Source organism: Rana temporaria, chromosome 7 (assembly GCF_905171775.1).
Source record: "Rana temporaria chromosome 7, aRanTem1.1, whole genome shotgun sequence".
In the NCBI taxonomy this organism is placed as follows: Eukaryota; Metazoa; Chordata; class Amphibia; order Anura; family Ranidae; genus Rana; species Rana temporaria.
In genome coordinates, this window is record NC_053495.1 from 58496984 (window position 1) to 58521140 (window position 24157).

Here is a 24157-nt window from a genome sequence, read left to right on the forward strand (position 1 = left end):
GTTTTTATCTGGAAGTCTGTTAATTTGCACTGAACAATAAAAGAGGATTGCTCAGAGCTGGATCAACTTTGTGTGGCAGGACTGGGCACAGATGATAGGAAATCTTATACTCTACATTGTGACATAACATTTTTTTGGGGGGGGGGTTACATCCACTTTAAATAGTGATTTATATAAAGACCACAAACCTAAAAATGGTCTATATAAAGGGCTTATGCCTAGCTGAATGCCGCTTTGGTTGCCAAAAGTTGTATGCCTACAGGCTCCAGTGATAAAATTATAGCCCTACCAATGCTCGGCAAAGCAAAAGGTTTGCTTTAATGTAATGAACCTATAAGAGATGTAGGGCTGCCCACCCTGACTGAAATTTAAATGGGAACATTTCCCCAAGGTTTTTTTTAGCAGCAAATTATCGTAGTCAATCTATGTATAAAAAGGTTTTTATTTAAGAAAGACAATATTGAATCACATGTCACACATTAAAAAATGAGCTTTGGTCCTGAGGCAAACTGCAGTATATACACCAGTTATGCAAGCACGTGGATACATAGAATTACATTACAGTGTAAACATTTTTTAAAAAACTGTAAATGTAAAAAACTGACGCGTTTCGACCTATTCAGTCACGGCCTTCTTCTGGGGGATAAATTGCTAGCTGAATACTGCAAATAAATAGCCTCATGACCAATTATCTAAAATCCGTTGGATTATCCGTCGGACCCCGCGGTCAACCCACCTCCCCCGGAAGAGGGAAATCAGCCCAAAGGGGCTTGCAAGACGCCACGCCACTCCGAGGAGAAAGAAAAAGGACGGCACCAGCAAAAATTGTCTACCAACTTAGGCTGTAGTGATGCTGATATAAAGCATCAGTTTCAATAAACTATAGAGCTAGATTCAGGTAGCTCAGCGCTTCTTTTGGCCGGCGTAGCGCATCTCATATGCGCTACGCCGACGTAAAACAGGGAGCCCAGAACAGTATTCTGAAAGATCCCGCGCCGTACGTTGCGCCGGCGTAGTGTGAATAGGCCGGCGTAAGCCCGCCTAATTCAAAATAGGCGTGCTTCATTTAAATTAGCCGTGACCCCATGTAAATGAATTGCCATTCGTACGGCACATGCGCGCGCATGCTCAGAATCATGTTGCATATACTCCCTAAGAAACGTTGGCGCAATGCTTTCGACGTGAACGTAACCTACGCACAGCCCCATTCACGTACCACTTACGTAAACAACGTAAAATTCAACGGCTGTTCCGACGTCCATACCTTAACATTGGCTGCGCCTCATATAGCAGGGGTAAAGTTACGCCGGACGTAAGCCTTACGTAAACGCAAGTATGTTCGTGAATCGGCGTATCTAGCTCATTTACATATTCTACGCGTAAATCTACGGAAGTGCCCCTAGCGGGCAGCGTAAATATGCACCCTAGATACGACGGCGTACTAAGACTTACCTCGGTCGGAGGAAGCAGAAATTCAGGCGTATCTTCTTCCCAGAATACCGCGCATAGATACGACGGCGCAACTTTTAACTTACGCTGCGTATCAATAGATATGCCAGCGTAAATCGTACCTGAATCTAGCTCATAGTGTCTAACTGCCAATATTGCAAGGAAGGCACAGGCCTTTTGACCATGTATTTAATTTATCGTATCATTCTCCAGGTTGTGCATGGGATCATCAAAGAAGACCGTGGTCGAAACAGGTCACTTTTTTTTGACATGGCAATGCTTACACAACTGTATTCTGGTTTATATAGTTTGCCTCGGGACCAAAGCTCATTTTTTTAATGTGTGCCATGTGATTCAATATTGTCTTTCTTAAATAAAAACCTTTTTATACATTGATTGACTACGATAATTTGCTGCTAAAAAAAACCCTTGAGGGAATTTTCACATTTAAGGTTCGCTTTAATGACCCCGCTTCAGCAGTTGACACTCACCTTTTATTCACTCCCTTGCTGTTCTATTCAGCTGATGAGAGCAAGAAAGAAAGGGAGATCTGTGAAAGCTCTCAAACTAGTCAGAGGGCTGGATTCAGGTACGACTTGCGCGCTCTTACGGAGGCGCAGCGTACCGTTTTTACGCTGCGCCTCCGTAAATTACGCGATACGATTCATTCACGAAGCAGTAGCTCCGTAATTTGCGTGTGCGCTCCCTAAAACTGCCCGGCGTAAGGGCGCGTAATTTAAATGATCCCGTAGGGGGCGTGGATCATTTAAATTAGGCGCGTTCCCGCGCCGAACGTAGTGTGCATGCTCCGTCGGGAAACTTTCCCGACGTGCATTGCGGCAAATGACATCGCAAGGACGTCATTTGCTTCAACGTGAACGTAAATGGGTCCAGCGCCATTCACGATTCACTTACGCAAACAACGTAATTTTCAAACATCGCGACGCGGGAACGACGGGTATACTTAGCATTGGCTGCCCCTGCTAATAGCAAGAGCAGCCTTACGCAGAACCCGACGAACGCAAACGACGTAAAATGCGTACGCAGGGCGCGCGTAGGGTTGTGAATCGGCGTGAGTATGCAATTTGCATACTCTACGCTGACCACTACGGGAACGCCACCTAGCGGCCATCGTAAGAATGCAGCCTACGATACGACGGCATAAGAGCCTTATGCCAGTCATATCTTAGGCCCCGTACACACGAGAGGATCCATCCGCTGGAATTGATCCGCGGACCGGCTCCAGCGGATAGATCCCCTGGTGTGTACAATCCAGCGGATCTGTTTCCGCGGATTTTTATCCCCTGGGATGGATTTCCAGCGGATAGAAATTTGAAGACATGCTTTAAAATCTATCCGCTGGAATCCATCCCAACGGATTGATCCTCTGGTCTGTACAGACTCACCGGATCAATCCGTCCGAAGGGATCCCCCGCATGCGTCGTAATGATTCGACGCATGCGTGGAATTCCTTTTATGACAGCGTCGCGCACGTCGCCGCGTCATCATCGCGGCGACGGCGCGACACGTCATCGCGAGGGGATTTCGGCGCGGATTTCGATCCGATGGTGAGTACACTCCATCGGATCCAAATCTGTGGAAATCCTCGAGAGGATTTATCCGCGGATACGGTCCGGTGGACCGTATCCGCGGATAAATCCTCTCGTGTGTACTAGGCCCAAGGCTGCAGTCGGCGTAACAAGCTTTCTGAATACAGAAAAGTCGTTACACCGGCGCAACTAAGCAATTGCGCTGCATAACTATGGTTACGCAGACGTAATTGCTTACTGAATCTACCCCAGTGTTTATACAAGGCTGGGGACTCTCTCTATGCTTCCATGTGACAGCCCATCAAGCAACAATAAAGTCACATAAAAGGAAAGGTGGGGAATCCCATACCCCATCCATACTCATAAATTCTGGATAATTTAAAGCAGCTGGGGAGCACAGAAAAGGTGAGGATGCTGCTGGGGAGGAAGACATGGGAAAAGTACAGCTATTCTTTATATTCAGGGTAAAGTGTTCTGATTTACAAAGCAGACGTCTTCTATGTTTTATGTCACTCATGTCTTATCTTGTTATGTAAGCTCTTTGGTCACAAAAACTAATGGAGAGAAATGCCATTGCCAAGATCCTGGAGAGTCAACAGAAACCTTCCCTCATTTTTCCATTGCGTATCCATCCTACAGTCACCATGGATGATCCTCCACCTCCAAAAGCCAAGACGCCAAAGAGGCACAAACAGGCTAAAGCCAAGAAGCCAAAAGCACCAACTCCTCCAGTTATACAACCCGATCAAGATGACGATTTCTGGGATTTCTATGACAAACCCATTTCATGATCTCTTCTAGCCATAAAACCCATGGACCTTTTATAAATACAAAAAGCAGATAGTGATGTAATGACTTGGAAGTTCTGCCGTCACTGCTGTTATAAGACTTGGGAATGTGTATGTGTACTGTGTCTAAGAAATGGTAATGTATGCAGGGGCGGACTGACCATTCGGGCACTCAGGCACTCCATCAGGGTTGCCAGCCTCAGTAAAACTAGGGACAGTATGTAAAAATCAGTGTTTTAAAAAAAAACCCTAAATTATAGCTGCCCCGCCTCTCCGGTACATTTTCAGTGTGTGTATGTATACTGTGTGTGTATATTGTGTGTGTATATTGTGTGTCTGTGTGTGTATACTGTGTGTGTGTGTGTGTGTATACTGTGTGGCCCCATAATCTATTGCCTGGGGGCCCCATCATTTCCTATTGCCCGGGGGTCCCATAATCTCCTATTGCCCGGGGGCCCCATAATCTCCTATTGCCTGGGGGCCCCATGAGTTGTCAGTCCGCCCCTGAATGTATGTATCACAGCAGTAAATTCATCCAATTTTAAAACTCAAACCTTCATCAATGCCAGCCAGGGGCGGACTGACCATTGGGACTCTCGGGCACTGCCCGAGGGCCCCATGCCACTAGGGGGGCCCGTCAGGGTTGCCAGGCTTAATAAAACCAGGGACAGTATGTAAAAATCTGAGTTTTTATTTTTTTACATCTGTCCCTGATATGTCTAAAACCGACATCCTTTTGATGTGAAAATCCTGACCCTTTATAACCTAACCTTGACTTGTACTTCTCAACAACATTGTTCCTTACTTGTTTGGAGAGTTCCTTGGTCTTCATGGCAGTGTCTGGGTAGTGGTGCCTCTTGCTTAGGTGTTGCAGCCTCTGGGGCCTTTCAAAAAGGTGTGTATATGTAATGACAGATCATGTGACACCTAGATTGCACACAGGTGGACATCATTTCATTAATTATGTGACCTTTAAAGGTAATTAGTTGCACCAAAGCTTTTTATGGGCTTCATAACACACGTGCCAATTATCAGTTTTTTATTTCTGAAAAATTGTTTTATGTATATATTTTTCTAATTTTATTTCACCAACTTAGACTATTGTGTTCTGATCCATTACATATAATTCAGATTAAAAAAACATTGAACTAAAGGCTGTAATGTAACAAAATATGTAAAAAGCCAAGGGGGTGAATACTTTTGCAAGGCACTGTATTTTAAAATTGGTCAGCTTTCCTTATCGACTCAGCTCCTCAATACTATTGGGATTGTTGTCCTAGGGTTAGAGAGATAAAAAAGTAGGTAATCTGCGTAAGCAGCCACTCAAGGGGGCTTAGATACCTCTGCGCCGGGCGCAGCGTATCTAAGATACACTACGCCGCCGTAACTTATTTATTTTATTTCGAATCCTCAAAGAATTTGCGCCGTAAGTTACGGTGGCGTAGTGTATCTCTGGCGGCGTAAGGGCGCGGAATTCAAATGGATGTAATGGGGGCGTATTTTATGTAAATACGTCGTGACCCGGCGTAAACAACGTTTTTTTATAACTGCGCATGCGCCGTCCGTGGGGGTATCCCAGTACGCATGCTTGAAATTAAACCGGAACCAGCCAATGTTTACGACGATGACGTCATTCTACGCAAATTCCTATTCGCGAACGACTTACGCAAACGTAAAAAATTCAAAATTGTATGCGGGAACGATGGCCATACTTAACATTGAGTACGCCTCAGAATAGCAGCTTTAACTATACGCCGGAAAAAGCCAAACGCAAACGACGGAAAAACAATGCGCCGGCCGGACGTACGTTTGTGGATCGCCGTAACTAGCTAATTTGCATACTCGACGCGGAATTAGACAGAAACGCCACCTACCGGTCGCCGAAAAATTGCAGCTTAGATCCGACGGCGTACCAAGACGTACGCCTTTCGGATCTAGCCGAGATGCCGTCGTATCTTGTTTTGAGGATACAAAACAAAGATACGACGTGCAAAATTTGAAATTACGCGGCGTATCAAGAGATTTGTTCTGATCCATCACATATAATCAAGAGATACGCCGGCGTAATATCTTTGTGGATCTGCCCCATAGTATTGACTCAAGGGGGCTGAATACAAATGCACACCAGACTTTTCAGGTATTTATTTGTAAAGAATTTTTAAACCTATATCATTTTCCTTCCATTTCACAATTATGTGCCACTTTGTGTTGATCTATCACATAAAATCCCAATAAAATAGATTTACGTTTTTGTTTGTAACATGACAAAATGTGGAAAATTGTCAAACAATCAAATGAGATTATCTTAATTTCCAACTGAATTAGAATTAATTTAGATCAGATTCAATTTAACTGAGTTAATCAGCCAGGGTGGTTAATAATCTATTGTGATGCCCCAATCAGTGGCACTGAGGTGCTATGATCATTAATTTGATTGTATTTCCATCAATCAAATCATGAGTTTGCATGGGAAAAACTTACGATCTTACCTTACAAATATCAATTGAAATCAATTTCCTCATGTGTGGCATATCGATTGAATAGGTTGTTGACAATAGAATGATTACTTCTATTGGGAGAAATTGATTAGAAAATAAACTGATCATTTATCAAAGCGTGTATGACCACTATAACATAACTAGAAACATTATTGTTCATTTGTCCACAGCTGACAGATATGTCCAGGGTTCATGATTCTCCAGGAGTTGATAATAGGATATAAAAGGAGCATGATAATAGAAATACAGTCAGTCAATTATTTTCTATACCACATATAGAAATATTTACATAAAGAATATGTAAACTCAACATTTAATATTCTTGATATATATTGTATATATGCAAGTTGTTTGTGCAGATGGATCTCCTACAAGATAGTGCCTGTATGGTTTTGATGCTGACAACAGTTAGTAGAAAGTTACGGGACCAGTGGATCATCTCTTCTCTCTGTAAGGTAAGTAACCACTGACAAATTAATCTTTTAGCTGTTTGTAATTGGTATTCTTCGTTTTGACAACCAGTACAAGAAGCAGTTTTCCTATTGACCACTAATGTAGGTAGAGACTTTTTCTTTGACCACTAATCAGACACTTCTCCACTGATCACCAATATAATTTCTTGTACAATTTTCCTTTAGATTTACCAAATCCATATACTATGAGTTTTAAACCTAAATACTTTCAATTTGTATGCAACCAGGCAGGACCTTGCACTCCATAGTTAAAGGTAAATCTTAAAGAAATTGAATATGAAAATTGTATAATGTATGGCTAGCTTAAAGCTGGATACACACTATACAATTTTCTGTAGATTTTTTCCTTCAGATTTACCAAAACCATATGATATGAGGTCAAACCTTAATAGTATGCAATCATGCAAGCCCTTGCAGTACATGGTTTTGGTAAATCCAAAGGAAATCAGACAACAAAAGTTGTGTCGTGGGTATAGGGTCTTAGGGTGCACTTTACTGACCACCAAAGTACATGGGAATTTTATCACTAACCTCCAATGTAATAGGGCACTTCTCCACTGCCCACCATGTAAGGGTGAATTGATCATTGATGCAAAGAGACCCTTCTGTCACTGACCATCAATTTAAGAGGACAAGTCTGCCATCAATATAAGAAGACACTTATCTTTACTTGTTTAAAAAAATGGAAAAAAATGTTGACGTATACAGAAGGTAGAGTGTTAGAAAATGATCCAGCACACCACTGCATATACCCAAACGTGTACAGTTTGTAGAGCATTTGTAGACATTTATTATCTTTGAATACATTTGTATTGCATCGTAAGCAGACATATATTATGTGGTGGAGTGTATAGACATGGTCCTTTATATCATCAGCAAGTTAGACTCAATGTTTTGGGATGTATTGTGTTATTTGTGGCTTAGTGTTTTGGGCCATGTGTTGTGTTATTTGTGGCTATATAAATAACACAAAATACATTCAAAATACAATTATCTCAAAGTTATCAGCACCGGGCTACTTTTATTGAGGCATCAATTGCTTTCTGCTATCAAGTTTACCACAGCAATGCATTGATTATAGTGATTGGTGAGACAGCTAGAAAAACGTTTTCTATAAACACTGAAAATCCTGAAACTTCAAGCCTTGTGTTAATATTCATACAGTACAAAAAAAAAACATTCACATCTATTGCAAAGTACTAAAAAGCAACAAGTGTAAGTCTAAGTATGTGGCAAAGCAAGGTACCCTCTTTGCATGACTTTGAATGCTTGTACAGCAGGTAGAGGAGGGTCTTCTGGTGCATTTTGCTGGTTTTGTTCACTGGCTGGTGTCATTTTTCTTTCTAAATTTTCTTGGCTTCCACAAAGTCCAGGGAAAAAACAGTAATCTCCAACTTGCTTCAGCAAAAGTGGCCCAGCGCCATCAGGGTTAATCATCATCAAGGGTCCTTCTGGTGATACTTGGAAGTCGGAAGATGCAGGGATTGCAAAGTATTTGTTATCAGGAGCACATTTCTTGATATCATTCTGCATTGGCTGAACAGAAAATGGTTTCTCCATACTAATCACATAACCCATTTCATTCCCTGGTGGCTGAGGTTTACATGATTGGGTGGTTTCTTTAGGAAGATTAAATATCTCAGCTTGGCATCTAGGGAGGCTAAAATACCCAGAATGCTTTGCTTCATTTGAAACTAAATTCGACATTGACTGAGCACCAGTGAACTTCATATATGGCCCAATACAGCTCTTTTTAGAAAGACCTTTCTTATCCTCTGATGCAGGCACTGTAGTAATGTCACCTTTACCTCCAGTGTCCAGAGATTCACACTTGCTCTGGTCAGGGATAACCTTCTCCTCTTCTAGTGGTGGTAATACTCTAGCTCCCAGCAGACAATCACCAGAACGTTGAGCTTTCTCTGTCTCCAATTCTTCTGCTGATTCATACGTTGACTGTGGTGCTACTGGACTGCAAATGTTCAAAGAAAGTACAAGACGAAAAAACAGTCAATGACAAAATAAGTAACTAAAAAATTAAATGTCAATTCAATAAATATAACATGATAAATGACACAGGATATGAAAGGAAATATGTTCTCAAGAAATTACCTTCAAGGTAAACTTCTAATGGGGCGTAGTCATGCCATTTGCCAGTCACTGCTCTAAAACTTGTATACAGCTGAGAGTCACAGTAATGTCACTTACATTTAAGGCTTCTTCACAAGTAAAGCATTGTCTTTCAGTATAGGTTTCATCTATGTAAATGTATGTGATTGAATCGTATGTTCCCATTTTGATGTAGAATATGTTTATAAAAATTTAAATGATTAGCCCAAATGGTAGCTATGAGCAACACCCCCCCGGGTTGATTTTCTTAAAGCTTTTGTGCATATATAAAAAATTTGGAAATATTGACAATCATTTGTGTGTGTGTGTGTATGTATGTGTATATATATATATATATATATATATATATATATATATATATATATATATATATACATATATATAAATACACACACACACTATATCACCAAAAGTACTGGAACACCTGCCTTTACATGAAATTAAATGGCATCCCAGTCTTAGTCCGTAGTGTTTAATATTGAGTTAGCCCACCTATTGCAGCTATAACAGCTTCAACTCTTCTGGGAAGGCTGTCCACAATGTTTAGGAGTGTGTCTTTGGGAATGTTTGACCATTCTTCCAGAAGCACATTTGTGAGGTCAGGCACTGATGGGGACAAGAAGACCTGGCTCGCAGTCTCTGCTCTAATTCATCCAAAGGTGTTCAATCGGGTTGAGGCAGGCCAGTCAAGTTCCTCCACTCCAAACTCGCTCATCCATGTCTTTATGGACTTTGCTTTGTGCACTGGTGTGCAGTCATATTGGAACAGGAAGGGGCCACCCCCAAACTGTTCCCACAAAGTTGGGAGCATGAAATTGTCCAAAATGTCTTGGTATGCCGACGCCTTAAGAGTTCCCTTTACTGGAACTAAGGGGCCAAGCCCAACCCTTGAAAAACAACCCCACTCCATAATCCCCCCTTCACCACATGATTTGGACCAGTGCACAAAGCAAGGTCCATAAATGTTAAGATGTGAGAGGAATTAGAACAAGGTCTGGTACAATTATGCAAACAAATAAAGTTAGTTATCAGACCAGCCGACAAAAGGGGGGAGGGAGGGATTGTGGTCTTAGACAAAAGTGATAATTTAGGAGAGATGGAATGAATTCTGGGTGATAGAGAGACCCAGTGCATACTTATACAAGAGAATTCAAAAAAATTGTAAACAGAGGTTTTAAACAAGGTGTTTAAAATAAAAAAAGAGAAGGCATTTTTGGTTCCAGTAGCCCCACGCACACCTGTCATAAATTATCTGCCTACAATTCATAAAAATCTGATTTCTCATCCTATCATTAGCGGCACTGACTCGGTCACTTCCCTGTTGGGCAAATATATATTATTACCCTCAACCACTTGTTAAACAAATTCCCTCTTATATCAAAGATGCTAGTCATACCATCAGCCTTTCAAGTCAACAAAAATATAGGTAAGGGTGCTGGTTAGTTATGGTAGATGTAACTTCACTGTATACGGTGATACCTCATGAATGGGGCCTTACATCAGTAGCCTATTATTTGAATCAGAGACCAGATTTACCTAGCTGTCAGAAGGACTTCATTTTGGAACTTCTGAAATTCACAGCTATGCATAACTATTTCTGATTTCATAACAAATATTACCTCCAGAATAAAGGTGTAGCCATGGGGGCTTAGTACGCCTCAAGTTTGGCAATTTATTTTATGGCCAAATGGGAGGAGGACGTCATCTATGCCCACCGGAGACCTAAGTTGGTCATGTGGGCTAGGTATATCGATGATGTCCTTCTCCTATGGGATAGTATCCGTAAAGGTTTGAACACTTTAATGGAATCGTTGAATAATAATGAAAGGGTCATAGAGTTGAAATATGAGGTAAGTAGGGATGAAATCCTTTTTTTTTATTTGAGGATTAGGGTAGAAAATGTATGTTTTGTTACATCTACCCTCTTCAAATCTACCAACCGTAATTCCTTCATTCTGTTAGATAGCTGCCATCATATGTCATGGCTATAATCCGTACCCTATAGTCAATACATGAGGTTGAGACAAAACTTTACAAAAGTGGAAGACTATAATGCCCAGGCTAAGATTTTAACAGGAAGGTTTGTGGAAAAAGTATTCTGGGGAGGCACTGGAAGAAGTTGTCTCCTCAATTCAAAATTTGGATAGAGATCCAACTTTTGGTAGAAAGGCAGAGAGAAAATGGTGACACTAATAAAACCTTTTTGTTAGCATTCATCACTACCTATTTCAATCAATATTACTCAGTAAAAAAGTTAGTCCATAGACACTGGCATATATTAAGCAATGATAGGATATTGGGTACTATTCTGCCGGAGAAACCTCAGATGGTATATAGAGGAGTTCCATCTTTAAGAGATTAGTTAGCTCCAAATGTGGTTGATCCTTCAGAGAATTTTTTTAGAACAGGCTACTTTCAGTGTAGAGAGTGTTCAGTGTGTGCTATCAATGGTGTTTGTCACAGACTTTTCCCATTAAGCCTTTTATCACATGTTGTACTGTGTTGCCCGTGTGGCCTCCAGTATGTGGGCAGGACCATGTGGGCCTTACAAGTCTGGTTGGGCGAACACATAGGCAACATGAGGAGAGGCTTTAGGGGCCATTCGGTATCTAAACAATTTACAGAAAAACATAAAAGACATTCTACTGGGACCATCTTTTTGGGTATAGATAAATTGATTCCCCATTGGAAAGGAGGTTCCATAAAATAAGAAATCACTGAATTAGAGATGAAGTGGATATACAATAATAAATATTTTACTCCCCTAGGCTTAATGTGAATGTTTTTATTGATAATGCCTAGTTCTCCCCGTTCTAAATTTTTTGGGGATAATAATCATTATATTTTATATTTTTCATGTGATTAGATTTTATTATTATTGATAGGTAATCTATAAAATGTTATGCATTTATGTAATGTGTATTTTGTTAATTTTGGTATATTCAGAGTGACCTAGCCTTACTTTGGGCTGCTGTGACTTTTAAACCTTGGAGTATTATATAATTGTGTCCAGTAGATGGCATATGTGATTTGTCCAATAGACAAATTCTTAGAGGGAACATTGCCACTTGTTCCCCCAAGGGGGCACTGTTTCTATTTAGAGGCCCATTGTATATAATTTTGGATGTGGGGCCTATTGTGGTGACAGGTTGGTTCCCCCTAGTTATTTTTATGGTCAATTTGTATTTTTATGACATTTGGGCCTGCATCCTAGAGGACTGCGATTCTTCATGAGTCCCGGTACTGAAATTGAGGCTTATTTTCTTCTGGCTTGGTGGCGGCTTCTTGATTGAGGCTTAGTTTCTCTAATTAAAATGGGCGCGACTCAGATTGAGACTTGGTCACTCTGTATATAAATAGCCATGGCGCCCTTCCCCCGGACTACGCCATTTATGATGAAACACGTATGTCGGAGCTGCGTGCTGATGTCATTGCGTTCTACCCATCCCGGAAGTGTGGGTGTTTGTTTCATTGCTGGCGAAAACTATTCTAGTGATGGCATTTTTAAATTTTTACTTTTTTAAGTGCACTTTTAAATTACTATTAAACATGTAAAAAGGTTTTACCCTATTGGTGGATTTTATTTACATATTCCAACATACGATCAATGAGGAGGAAGCCTTGGTGGAGGAGTGCTGTACTTTGCCCCTTTGGAGAGCAATTTGGGGTTGCCCCTCGGACCAGTATTATGTGCATCCATATTTAAGCTCTATAGATATTTCTAGAGATAGAAGGTCACATCCATTTGGTAAGCATGCAATTTAACTATTTGTGGTGGATGTTCTACAAAGGATATTACTCATTCCACCGGTGATGGACACTGTATTTATGAACTTTTCATAAGATTTTCCTACTGATCACTGATCTCTGAATGCTGTAGTAATTCCTACTGATCTTTGAGCTCTGCGTCACTTCCCCCAGTCAGAACACAACAGCTTAGCAGGCAAGTTCGCTGGACTAACCTTGCATGATTGCACGAAAAAAAAAAAACGAATAGTGTGTACCTGGCTTAAGATTTACACCTACAGAGACACAGTGCACAGGTCAAGGCTTGCCAAGTCAGTTACGGGGAAAATGTTTTAAAAAATTTAGTTATGCCCATGGCTTTTTTTCTCAGGGTATAGGTGCAGGAACTCCTCCTTTCTGAGTCACCCCTTGACTCCGCCCCCTGCCTACCTCCAAGCACTGTTCCTTGGTTCCGCCTCCTACCCATCTCCCAGTACCACCCCTTTTAGAGAATACAGAACCAAGCATCATTTTATTAAAATGGACACCCCAGTGATAATACACTCCCAACAGCCAGCATCAATAATATTAGACCCCTACCTATTAGACCAGCAATATTAGACCCCTCCCTCAACAGTAGATCCCTCCAGCAATGATTGACCCCCTGCAACATAATACCAACCCCAGCAACAATATAGCCCCCACTGGCAACAACAAACCTCCACAGCAGCAATAACCCCCCCCCAAAAAAAATCTAAGTCCCTCCAGCACCAATAGATTCCCCAGTAGCCAACATTAATAGACCCTCCAGCAGCCAGCAACAAAGACCCCCTTCAACAGTAAATCCCTCCCAGCAACATAGGACTCACCCAGCAACAATAGATCCCCCATGAACAACAGAAGACAAACCCAGTAACAATAGATCCCCCATAAACAACAGAAGACAAACCCAGTAACAATAGATCCCCCATGAACAACAGAAGACAAACCCAGCAACAATAGATTCCCCCATCCTCAGCAAATAGGTTCCCTCCAGTAGCAAAATAGAGGGGTCTCAAGGATTCCTCAACTAACCCCGAGACTCCAATGAAGCAATGTGGGCAGGGAGGACTATACCGGTACTTAATAATTAGGTTTAGAAACCTGGATAATTCATATTTATGAAAGCATTTATTAACAAATAAACATTAAAGACAAGAATAAAATTACAAAACATACAAACATTACAAAAAATACAAACTTGACCACAATCAGGTCACCGGTTGTGCAATCCCCATTTAGCAGACGGGGTAAATATCGGTGAAGCAATTGAAATCATGAGACCATAAGTCTCGAGTCTCGACTAGTTTCGCTTTCGCTTCGTCAGGAGACGGTCTAAAAACACAACATAAAACAAACATCAGATATTTAAAAACAACACAATTTGTTATTAATAACGGGGGTCTTTTGTGTAAAAAAAATGATTTCAATTGCTTCACCGATATTTACCCCGTCTGCTAAATGGGGATTGCACAACCGGTGACCTGATTGTGGTCAAGTTTGTATTTTTTGTAATGTTTGTATGTTTTGTAATTTTATTCTTGTCTTTAATGTTTATTTGTTAATAAATGCTTTCATAAATATGAATTATCCAGGTTTCTAAACCTAATTATTAAGTACCGGTATAGTCCTCCCTGCCCACATTGCTTCATTGGAGTCTCGGGGTTAGTTGGGGAATCCTTGAGACCCCTCTATTTTTCTATTGAACTAGGACGATGGTACACCCCCTATCTACTTTTACTATCAAAAAAATAAAAAGGTTTCGATCATATTCCCTCCAGTAGCAAAAGATTCCTTAGCACCAGCATCAATAGATCATTCAGCACCCCTTGCCATTACTAATGTTCAGTTCTGGAGGTGCGGAAACTGCGTTCCTCCACGTTCCCGCTGAAAAAAAGCCCTGGTTATGCCACCTCAATGATCAATCAGCATCAATCCTGCCAACAAAGTTGGATATTTTACAGAAATAATTCCAGTTTTTAGCAAGAACATGTTGAACAAGTATGTGTCAAACCAGCCAGAATGGTTTGCTAGATGCTATTGTTCTCCCCAGTTTGGGAATGTCCTGCTCTTACAATAGGAAAATGATATCGGGGCTCAAATAAGGTAAATGGAAAGGACTTTTGTATAGTGGCAATATTCTCAGAACAGCATTAGTAGTGCAACAAAAGCTTTTTACTTGATGCCTGGAGTTGATTTTTAATGTATGGTTACACACAGGCAATAGGTCTGCTTTAAAGGCATCACTGCTGATTTATTTAATCATTCCGAACATTTCAAATTCCATAGCAAAATGCACTTTATTAAATTTAGTTACTATTGATTCTCTATCATTTTAAAATACCATTGCTGGAAAACCTCCACCGCGCACAGAAAGACTAGCTGTTAAAACAGTGACCTTGTTTAAACTATGAGCGATGCCTCTTTCTGATTATGTTGTCTTTACTGTATCAACCCACCAATTAAAACTCACAGAAATCAAGATATTAGCCACACCAAAATCTATTTTAAGCAGTGCCGGTGGCAAGGAAGAAGGGTACAGATTTATAACTGACATTTCTTGGTGTCAGCAACTGTAGAATAAAAGAATCTAGTTTTTACACTAATCCCATTAGTGTTAAGGGGATTTTTCTATGCTGTATCGCAGTTAAACTTTAATGGTTTCCCCAGACAATTTTTTTTTTTTAAGTTTTAGATGAAATGAGGAAGGATTTTTTTACTACTGTCTATGGCTTTCATTGGGATTTATTGGGGAGACAATGTTGTCATCAGACTAGGAAATTAGGAAATCTCAAGAAGGGAGCAGACAGCAATAAACAGATTTGAGTAAGGCTGAAACCTCCTCTATTTTTTGCCGATTTTCCTTAAAGCGGGGGTTCACCCGAATTTTTTTTTTTAACATTAGATTGAGGCTAATTTTACTAAGCATAATCGGGTGTTTTTAAAAAAATCAATGCAGTACTTACCGTTTTAGAGATAGATGTTCTCCGTGGCTTCCGGGTATGATCTTCGGGACTGGGCGTTCCTATTTGATTGACAGCCTTTCCGACGGACGCATACAGCGCGTCACCAGTTGCCGAAAAGAAGCCGAACGTCGGTGAGGCTCTATACGGCGCTTGCGCACCGACGTTCGGCTACTTTCGGGAACTTGTGACGCGCTGTATCTGACGGTCGGAAGAGCTGTCAATCAAATAGGAACGCCCAGTCCCGCAGCCCATACCCGGAAGACGCGGAGAACATCTATCTCTAAAACGGTACTGCATTGATTTTTTTAAAAACACCCGATTCTGCTTAGTAAAATTAGCCTCAATCTAATGTTAAAAATTGATTATTTGGGTGAACCTCCACTTTAACTTCCTACATTGTCATTGGGATAAGCTGTCAGGATCACTGAAGTGCTCCAGCTCCTCATTCCAGCATCCGGGTTATGGCTATTGCATTCTCCCTGTCTGTGTCCACCTGCAGGGTGATTGATATGGTCAGTCTCCTGTTATAAGCAAGCCAAACGCTCTGTCCCTTGCTTGTGATAGAGGCAGTGATACCTGCATTGTTTCTGATCAAGCCCCCCGTTTGTCTACCCTGTTTTGCTAGTTTGGATTTCTCTGTGTACGACCTGGATCGGATATTGGACTTTTCCCTGAACTCAGCCTGCTTTTTACCTGGACTGTTATAGAACCAAACTATCTGTCTGCTAACTGCAAGTAGTCTGTTTGTTTGCATCTGCTCTGGAGTGGTGTCCAGGCACTAAAGCATTGTGTATAAGTCCTGGGGGCAACCAAGTACTGGTAGGCTTGCTACAGGTCAGGGGTGGCCAACCAGTGGCCCGGGGGCCACATGTGGCCCGCAGAGCTCTCTGATGTGGCCCGCTCTGGAATGGCGGGTTGGCAAGTCCAGATCGCAGGTTGCCGAACCGTCATACCACAGCATCAGTGTTGTGAATGAAGCTGGTGGTAGAGGAAGAAAAAGGCTGCGGAGTAAAGCCCCATAAGCCGATGCTTCCTGTACAGCGCCGGCTTTTGCCACAGGCGGAGTCTATTGCAAAGTTCAGCTAACCTGCAGGATAGACATAGGTGCACTACGCTGCACCCGCGGTGAGGGTAAACTGCAGCACATCAGTGTGAAAGTAGTCTTGGGCCCTTTTCACACGATTGGCCCTACCCAATCGGACCCTTAAATCACCTCTACAGAGCAGCAGATGTAAACAGACTTTTGTCCATTTAAGCCCCCCTACCTCCAATCCGATCCTCTAAAAAAAAGAAAAGAAGGGAATTTGTCGCCTTCCATCTGGGCGGATCAGATCGGAGGGTCTATAGAATAGCCGTGACCTGTCATCCTCCTGCTCCGATCATTGTGGCCCGTGACTGGTTACCAAGTTGCTTAAGTGGCCCTCGCTCTTCAAAAGGCACCCCTGCTATAGGTGAAGCACACAGTAGCTAGCTACAGTGTCTGACCACCTGCGTTGGGGTAGACGTGACACAAGCAAAATAAATTCTTTCCATGAGGCCTAAGTCATTAGTTAAAATCTCTGGGGAGGAAATTAAAGTGGAAATAAACTCTCTCAATCATCTATTTTTAATCCTTATGCTGCTAGTATTAGTAAATAGGTAAAAATAGGTAAAAATATATTTACTTGTTTTAACCTTTTTTTTATTACTTCAGTTGCTTCCTGGTTTCTGGTCTAGGCCAAAATGATGTTATACATCTGTTGAGTCTTCATGAGCATTTTTTTCCTTTCATCTGGAGGAGGTGCTTTCTTAGCTAAGCACAACCTCCTGCCTGCATGACTGAGCAAAGGAAAGATGGATTCCAGGAAGTAAATGATACATCTATCTACATGCTGTCATCTGCCCTTATTTAAGATGACCTTGGCTTGAAATGCTAGGGGGGATTTCTCAACATAAGAAAGCATGGATACATGTATGGATGGGTGAGTTTGCTTTGAATATTTCATGATGCTCAGATACAGTTTAGTTCAGCTTTAAAAAGAACAAATACATTCAAGTTTTTTTTTTCATAACACTTTAAACACTTTGCGCTTATAGCCGAAACACGGGTACAGCGCAGGCTTAAAATGCCAGGAGGTTGTAGATTGAGCAAAAGAAAAATAAGGAAACTGCGCTATAAACCAACATGTAAATAAAAACTTTGGAAAATATTTTAAAATATAAACAATCTAAATACCACACTAAGAGGCAGATTCACGTACAGCCTCGTAAAATTGTGCAGGCGTAACGTATCTGATTTACGTTACACCGCCGCAACTTACACGGGCAAGTGCTGTATTCTCAAAGCACTTGCTCCGTAAGTTGCGGCGGCGTAGCGTAAATCGGCCAGCGTAAGCCCGCCTAATTCAAATGTGGAAGGGGGGGACGTGTTTTATGTTAAACTACTGTGACCCGACGCGATTGATGTTTTTGCGGAACGGCGCATGCGCCGTCCGTGGAATTTCCCAGTGTGCATTGCTCCAAAGTATGCCGCAAGGACGTCATTGGTTTCGACGTGAACGTAAATGACGCCCAGCCCCATTCACGGGCGACTTACGCAAACGACGTAACTTTTTCAAATTTCGATGCGGGAACGACGGCCATACTTAACATTGGCTGTGCGTCATATAGCAGGAGCAACTATACGCCGGGAAAAGCCTAACGTAAACGTTGTAACTTTACTGCGTTGGACACGCGTACGTTCGGGAATTCGCATATCTAGCTAATTTGCATACGCAACGCGTAATTCGACGGAAGCGCCACCTAGCGGTGAAAAAAAATGCAGTTTAGATCCGACGGCGTCAGAGACTTACGCCTGTCGGATCTAATGGATATCTATGCGTAACTGATTCTAAGAATCAGACGCATAGATACGACGGGTCGGATTAGGACTTACGACGGCGTACATGGCGCTGCGCTGTCGTAAGTCCTTTAAGAATCTGGGCCTAAGTGTATGAGTGTGAATGTTACCCATATGGTTTTATATTAGATGATATAAGAGTCCAATTGCCAACAACTAAATGGCAGCAAAAAGGAAAAAAAAGTCCTGATGTGTGACAAACAAGAGTGATTCAACAATAACAGAAACGTGAAGAAAGGCCTATGATGGCACCAATATCACACGTGTCCCTTCACCAGAAGTACAAGCCTGCTTACCAGAACACAGGCAAAATAGGCCTGGAAGTCAAACACACTCTGGACTGGAATGGGTCGTTAGCCAGGAAGATGGACACGAGAAAACCGAACGGATACAAATCGATCTCCTCAATTACGACGACTGGAGGGTGGATAGAAGTAATCCGAACGAGTGGAAACGATCACCTCATTAACAGCAGATATCTCGTACAGTACCGAGGGAAGAAATACTTGCATAGCATAATATTGTATGCACAGAGTTTTAATATAAAAATAATCAGATATACTTACAAAAGCATCTGAATAAAATCACGTATAAAAACAAACAGCTGGCCGGCAAGCAGACACCCGTCCTATGGGCGAAGACGTCAGCGCGTCAACTTCCCGGCGATCGTTTCGTCTCACAAAGATGTCGTCACAGGGAATCAGGTGACGCACTGACGCATTGCATATAAAGGAAACGACGGGAACCACGCCTCAATGTGAATTTGAGACGACGGAACCACAACAATACGATCAAACAGAATCTCCAAATGGAAATAACCATAATGGAGAGCTGTGAGATAAAAAAATGGATAAAAAATTATTGGAATGAATGAGGACTAAAGAACGTGAAATTACTAACTAAAATATGGTTACATAGGCTGGAACAAACCAGCATATGATATTCATAAACAGAAAAATATTGCACCTCCACTGGTTAAATAAGAGAATGCAATTAGATGTTAATACAAAATCTTATGAAAATAATGTATATACACCTAAAAGAATACTAAAATAATATAGTAATCCATGAGATGTTATAATGAGAAAACATGAACAAATTGAAAAACTATAATAAACATTAAAAAATATATATAAAAAATGCATAGAATCTAAGTTCATGCATGATGTATATGAAACAAAAAATTATATAGCGGAGTCTCAAAGTCACACCAAGTGTACATCGATGAGAAGAAAAATACAAGAACAAAAATGTAATAATTATTACATTAGCAATAAATAAAAGAGCAATCACGAGTTATCAATAAATGTTTTAAGGTCAACCTCAACATTTAAGCCAAATGGAGTAAAACACTTAATTTTGTGGATCCCGGCAATTTCTAGCCTGGATATACTACGCACCATTGAATCGCCTCTCCATTGTGGAGCAAATTTGTCTATCCCTAGAAAAAAGGTTTTATCTGGGTTTTTGTCATGGACCTCCAGATAGTGCCGAGAGACTGGGTGTTTTGGAAAACCTGTGAGGATATTAGTTATATGCTCATTTAGTCACACACGTAAGGGTCGTTTAATTCTGCCCACGTATTGAAGCCCGCACGGGCATTGGAGCAGATAGACGACTCTTTCAGTCGAGCATGTTATGAAAGATTTTATTTCAAACTCGAGTCCAGTGCTGGAGGAGATGAATTTCTGAGTACGTCTATGGTTGCATCCACTTAACTGCTTGCCGACCAGCCGCCGCAGTTATACGGCGGCAGGTCGGCTCTGCTGGGCAAGAGCATGTAGCTATACGTCACCTCTCCCAGCAGCCAATAGGGGTGTAAACACACAGCTCCCCGCCCTGTCAGGGGGGGAAATGACCGATCGCATGTTCATACAATGTATGAACAGCGATTCGTCATTTCCCCATGTCAGTCCACCCCCCTTCAGTTAGAACACACCCAGGGAACATGATTAACCCCTTCCTTGCCCCCTAGTGGTTAACCCCTTCACTGCCAGTGGCATTTTTATAGTAATCAATGCATTTTTATAGCACTGATCGCTGGTCCCAAAAATGTGTCAAAGTGTCTGAAGTGTCCGCCATAATGTCGCAGTACCGAAAAAAATCGCTGATCGCCACCATTACTAGTAAAAAAAAAAAATATTAAGAAAAATGCCATAAAACTATCCCCTATTTTGTAAACGCTATAAATTTTGCGCAAACCAATCAATAAACGCTTATTGCGATTTTTTTTTACCAAAAATATGTAGACGAATACGTATTGTCCTTTATATATTTTTGGGGGATATTTATTATAGCAAAAAATATTATTTTTTTTCAAAATTGTCACTCTATTTTTGTTTATAGCGCAAAAACTAAAAACCGCAGAGGTGATCAAATACCACCAAAAGAAAGCTCTATTTGTGGGAAAAAAACGACACAAATTTTGTTTGGGAGCCACGTCGCACGACCGTGCAATTGTCAGTTAAAGCGACGCAGTGCCGAATCGCAAAAAGTGGCCTGGTCTTTGACCAGCAATATGGTCCGGGGGTTAAGTGGTTAATGTGCATACTCTACATTTTCTACACTGGTAAAACCCTGTGTTATACTCAAAAAAACCTCTCTTGATAGGGGGGGGGGTCCAAAATGTTTGGTGCCACTTTATTTCTAAGAGATGGAGCTCCTTTAAAAATGACCTGTGGCCTGTCTGGGAGTGCAGGTTTAAGTACTGGGTCATTAGTAAGAATATGCCAATGTTTCCCCAAGAGTTTCTTGACACTGAAGTGTTGCACCGAACAGGTAGTTGTAAAAGGGACAATAGGTGCCCTATTGGTTCTCTGTGGCCTCTCTGTGAGTAAGTCCCTCCTATTGATTAGAATAACTTCATCCGATGTGTATCTAAGGGAGTCCTCCGAGTACCCCTTATCTACAAAACGCTTGAATAATACATTGGCCTGATCTCGGAATTCTAAATCATTAGAACAGTTCCTTTTTAGCCTAATGAACTGACTTTTGGGTACAGACCTCAGCCAGGATGTATGGTGGCAACTTTCAATAGGAATAAAGGAGTTCCTATCGGTACTTTTGAAGAAAGTAGACATGGTAAAGGCATTATTATTGATCTTAATTTTTAGATCCAAGAAATTGATCTTAGTTTGACTGGCCTCAAAATTCAAAATGATACCTCTGTTAATTTTTAAATCTGAAATAGAAAGATCTAATGCATCACGGTTGCCATACCATAGGAGGAGGATGTCGTCGATATACCTGCCCCACAACACCACCTCTGGTCGTCGCTGGGCACAGACGACATCCTCCTCCCATAGGGCCATAAAAAGGTTCGCCATCCCCCCCAGACGGACCGTTGTTGGCGTTGTGGCCTCCACTCAGGTACCATTCTCCATATTTTCTGGGAGTGCCCTACACTTGTCACTTTCTGGCAACCAGTGCTTAAACTCATACATACTCACTGACATTTCACTGCAAAATGACGCAGCGGCAGTCCTGCTTAACCTCACCTCATTGTCAAGGAAATTATACCATAAATCCCTTCTCAAGCACCTCCTAAATGCTGCACAGGCTTGCATTCCGCCTTTGTGGAAGCAGCAGTCTGCCCCAATGGTGGCCCAGTGGTTCGCGAGAGTGAAGGACATAGGGCAGGTGGAGGAGTTGACAGCGGCATTGCAGGATATCACAGAAGGCTAATATTAAGACAGGTTTTACGGGTTTTCATGCCTGCGGACGGTGCCAATCATGCAAACAATGCAAATTTAACCTTAAGAAACGTAAGGATTTCACTTCTTTTTCTACCAACAAATCTTACACCATAAGAAACCTGATTACTTGCAATACGGTGGGTGTGGTCTATATGCTGGAGTGCGATTGTGGACTCCAGTATATAGGCCGCACCTCAAAGGCTTTAGGAGTCAGACTGGGTGAACACGTAAATTATCTCAAGCAGGGGTTTCGTAATCACAGTGTCTCTAGACAAATTTAGACAGTGTCACAATAAAGACCCAAAATGTCTGAAGTTCTGGGGTATAGAAAGAGTAGATCGACATTGGCGGGGGTAATTACATGAGACATATTAGCCAAAGAGAATCCTACTATAAGACACATGTGTGTATTTCCTTTCTTTTTTTGCTGAAATGACTGTTTACAGGGTATAGAGACATAAAAGTTAACTGATTCCTTTTAAAAATTATTAAAAATAGATTAAATTCAATCATATAATGTGCCTGTAGTTTCACTTTCGTTTTTAAACTGGTTTCATGTTTATGTGAAGTAAAGAGACCCACAGAACAAAAACAAACAAATCCAGGGCAGTGTTTTGTTTTTAAAATGAATCTGATTGGTTCTGAGGAGTTTTAGACACACAGCTTGGACCACAGTGAAAAGCTGCCATGAGATTTTTCATAAGGAGCCAGACAAGCAGGAAGTGTGGAGATCACAGCAGAATTACAGCAACTTCAAAGCAAAAACGAACAATGAGGACATGAAACCAGTACTGCAGTAAGGTAAAGGAAGCTATTTAGCTAAAAAAAAATATTTCCTTTAGTGATCCTTTAAGCCATTTTTTATGCAGAGAGCACTTAGATCAGTTTTTTCTCTTATCCTCGATCTCAATGCTGCCGAGCCTAAGAAGTTTGCTATCCACATATTGCACCAATCTGTCTATCGATTTCTGCTGGTATGACTGCCTGGTAAAACAGGGGTCCATACCTTAAGGTGAGTAGTCATTCTTAACGGTGGAGGGATCACTTATTTAAGGTTAAAGTCACCGGCGAAGATTTGGAGTGGTTGTCACCCTATTCCTTTGGAATTTTTCACTTTTTGGACTGTTTTTTTGCATTATTTATGCACCATTCATGATTAATTTGTTATTGGTACAACAACTGTGTTTTGCACTTTAGTTTAATTGTATTTATATTGCGCTGCACTATTTCCTATACATGTTTGCATCTTTTGGATTTTGTGATTGTCATGTCAGTGTTCAGCTTGCATTTGTGAAGGGGGAGGTTTATTTTATTACATTTTTGAGCTGATTGCACCCTTTTTGTTTTCTAAAAAATTAAAAATGTTTTGTTTTTTTCAAAACTTTGGAGCTTTTTTTGTGTTAGCAAAAAATAAGAACTGCAGTGGTGATTAAATACCACCAAAAGAAAGCTCTATTTTTATAAAAAAAATGATAACAATTTTTTATGGGTACAGTATTGCATGACCACACAATTGTCATTCATATTGTGACAGCGCTGAAAGCTGGGAATTGGCCTGGGCAGAATGGTGGCTATAAGTGTCCAATAAGCAAGTGGTTAAGTAAAAGGCAAGCAAAATGGTCATGTGGCCTCCCAAGCAGGGGAATTTTACATTTTGAAGCTAATTTCCAGTCAGATGTAAATACAATACATAACTCAATGCAATTCTATATTCCTTAAAAAACATTGTTTGTATTTTTATTAGGGCTGCGGAAATTAACGATTAATTGGTCGATTAATCGTTAATTTCTTTGGTCGATTAAAATTATTTTGATCGATTGACGATCCGCGGAGTGAGCTCCGCGGTCTCGCCCATAGGAAAGGCCGCGGCTTCGGCCTAGCTCCGGAGCCGCGGCGCGCTGACGTCATCATCACCTGCCCGCCTGCTTGCATCTTCTTCCCTTGCGCACGTGTGTCCATCAGCTACTC

At 41.2% G+C, this 24157-nt stretch overlaps 2 protein-coding genes across 3 annotated transcripts in view; one reads left to right on the top strand and one right to left on the bottom strand.

The window, feature by feature from the left end:
- Nucleotides 1-3950, top strand: part of TEX33 (testis expressed 33) — a 37618-nt gene extending 33668 nt beyond the window's left edge. Inside the window, exon 5 of the mRNA XM_040359438.1 lies at nt 3537-3950. Coding sequence (XP_040215372.1) covers nt 3537-3790 — 254 coding nt within the window. The 3' untranslated portion in view covers nt 3791-3950. The remainder of the gene's footprint in view (nt 1-3536) is intronic.
- Nucleotides 3951-7753: 3803 nt separating this feature from the next.
- The window catches only part of CSF2RB (colony stimulating factor 2 receptor subunit beta), a 99138-nt gene continuing 82734 nt past the window's right edge, over nt 7754-24157 (bottom strand). For both annotated transcript variants that reach the window (XM_040359439.1, XM_040359440.1), the window contains one exon: nt 7754-8727. In XM_040359439.1, the coding sequence (XP_040215373.1) occupies nt 7980-8727 (748 nt within the window). In that variant the 3' untranslated portion in view covers nt 7754-7979. The remainder of the gene's footprint in view (nt 8728-24157) is intronic.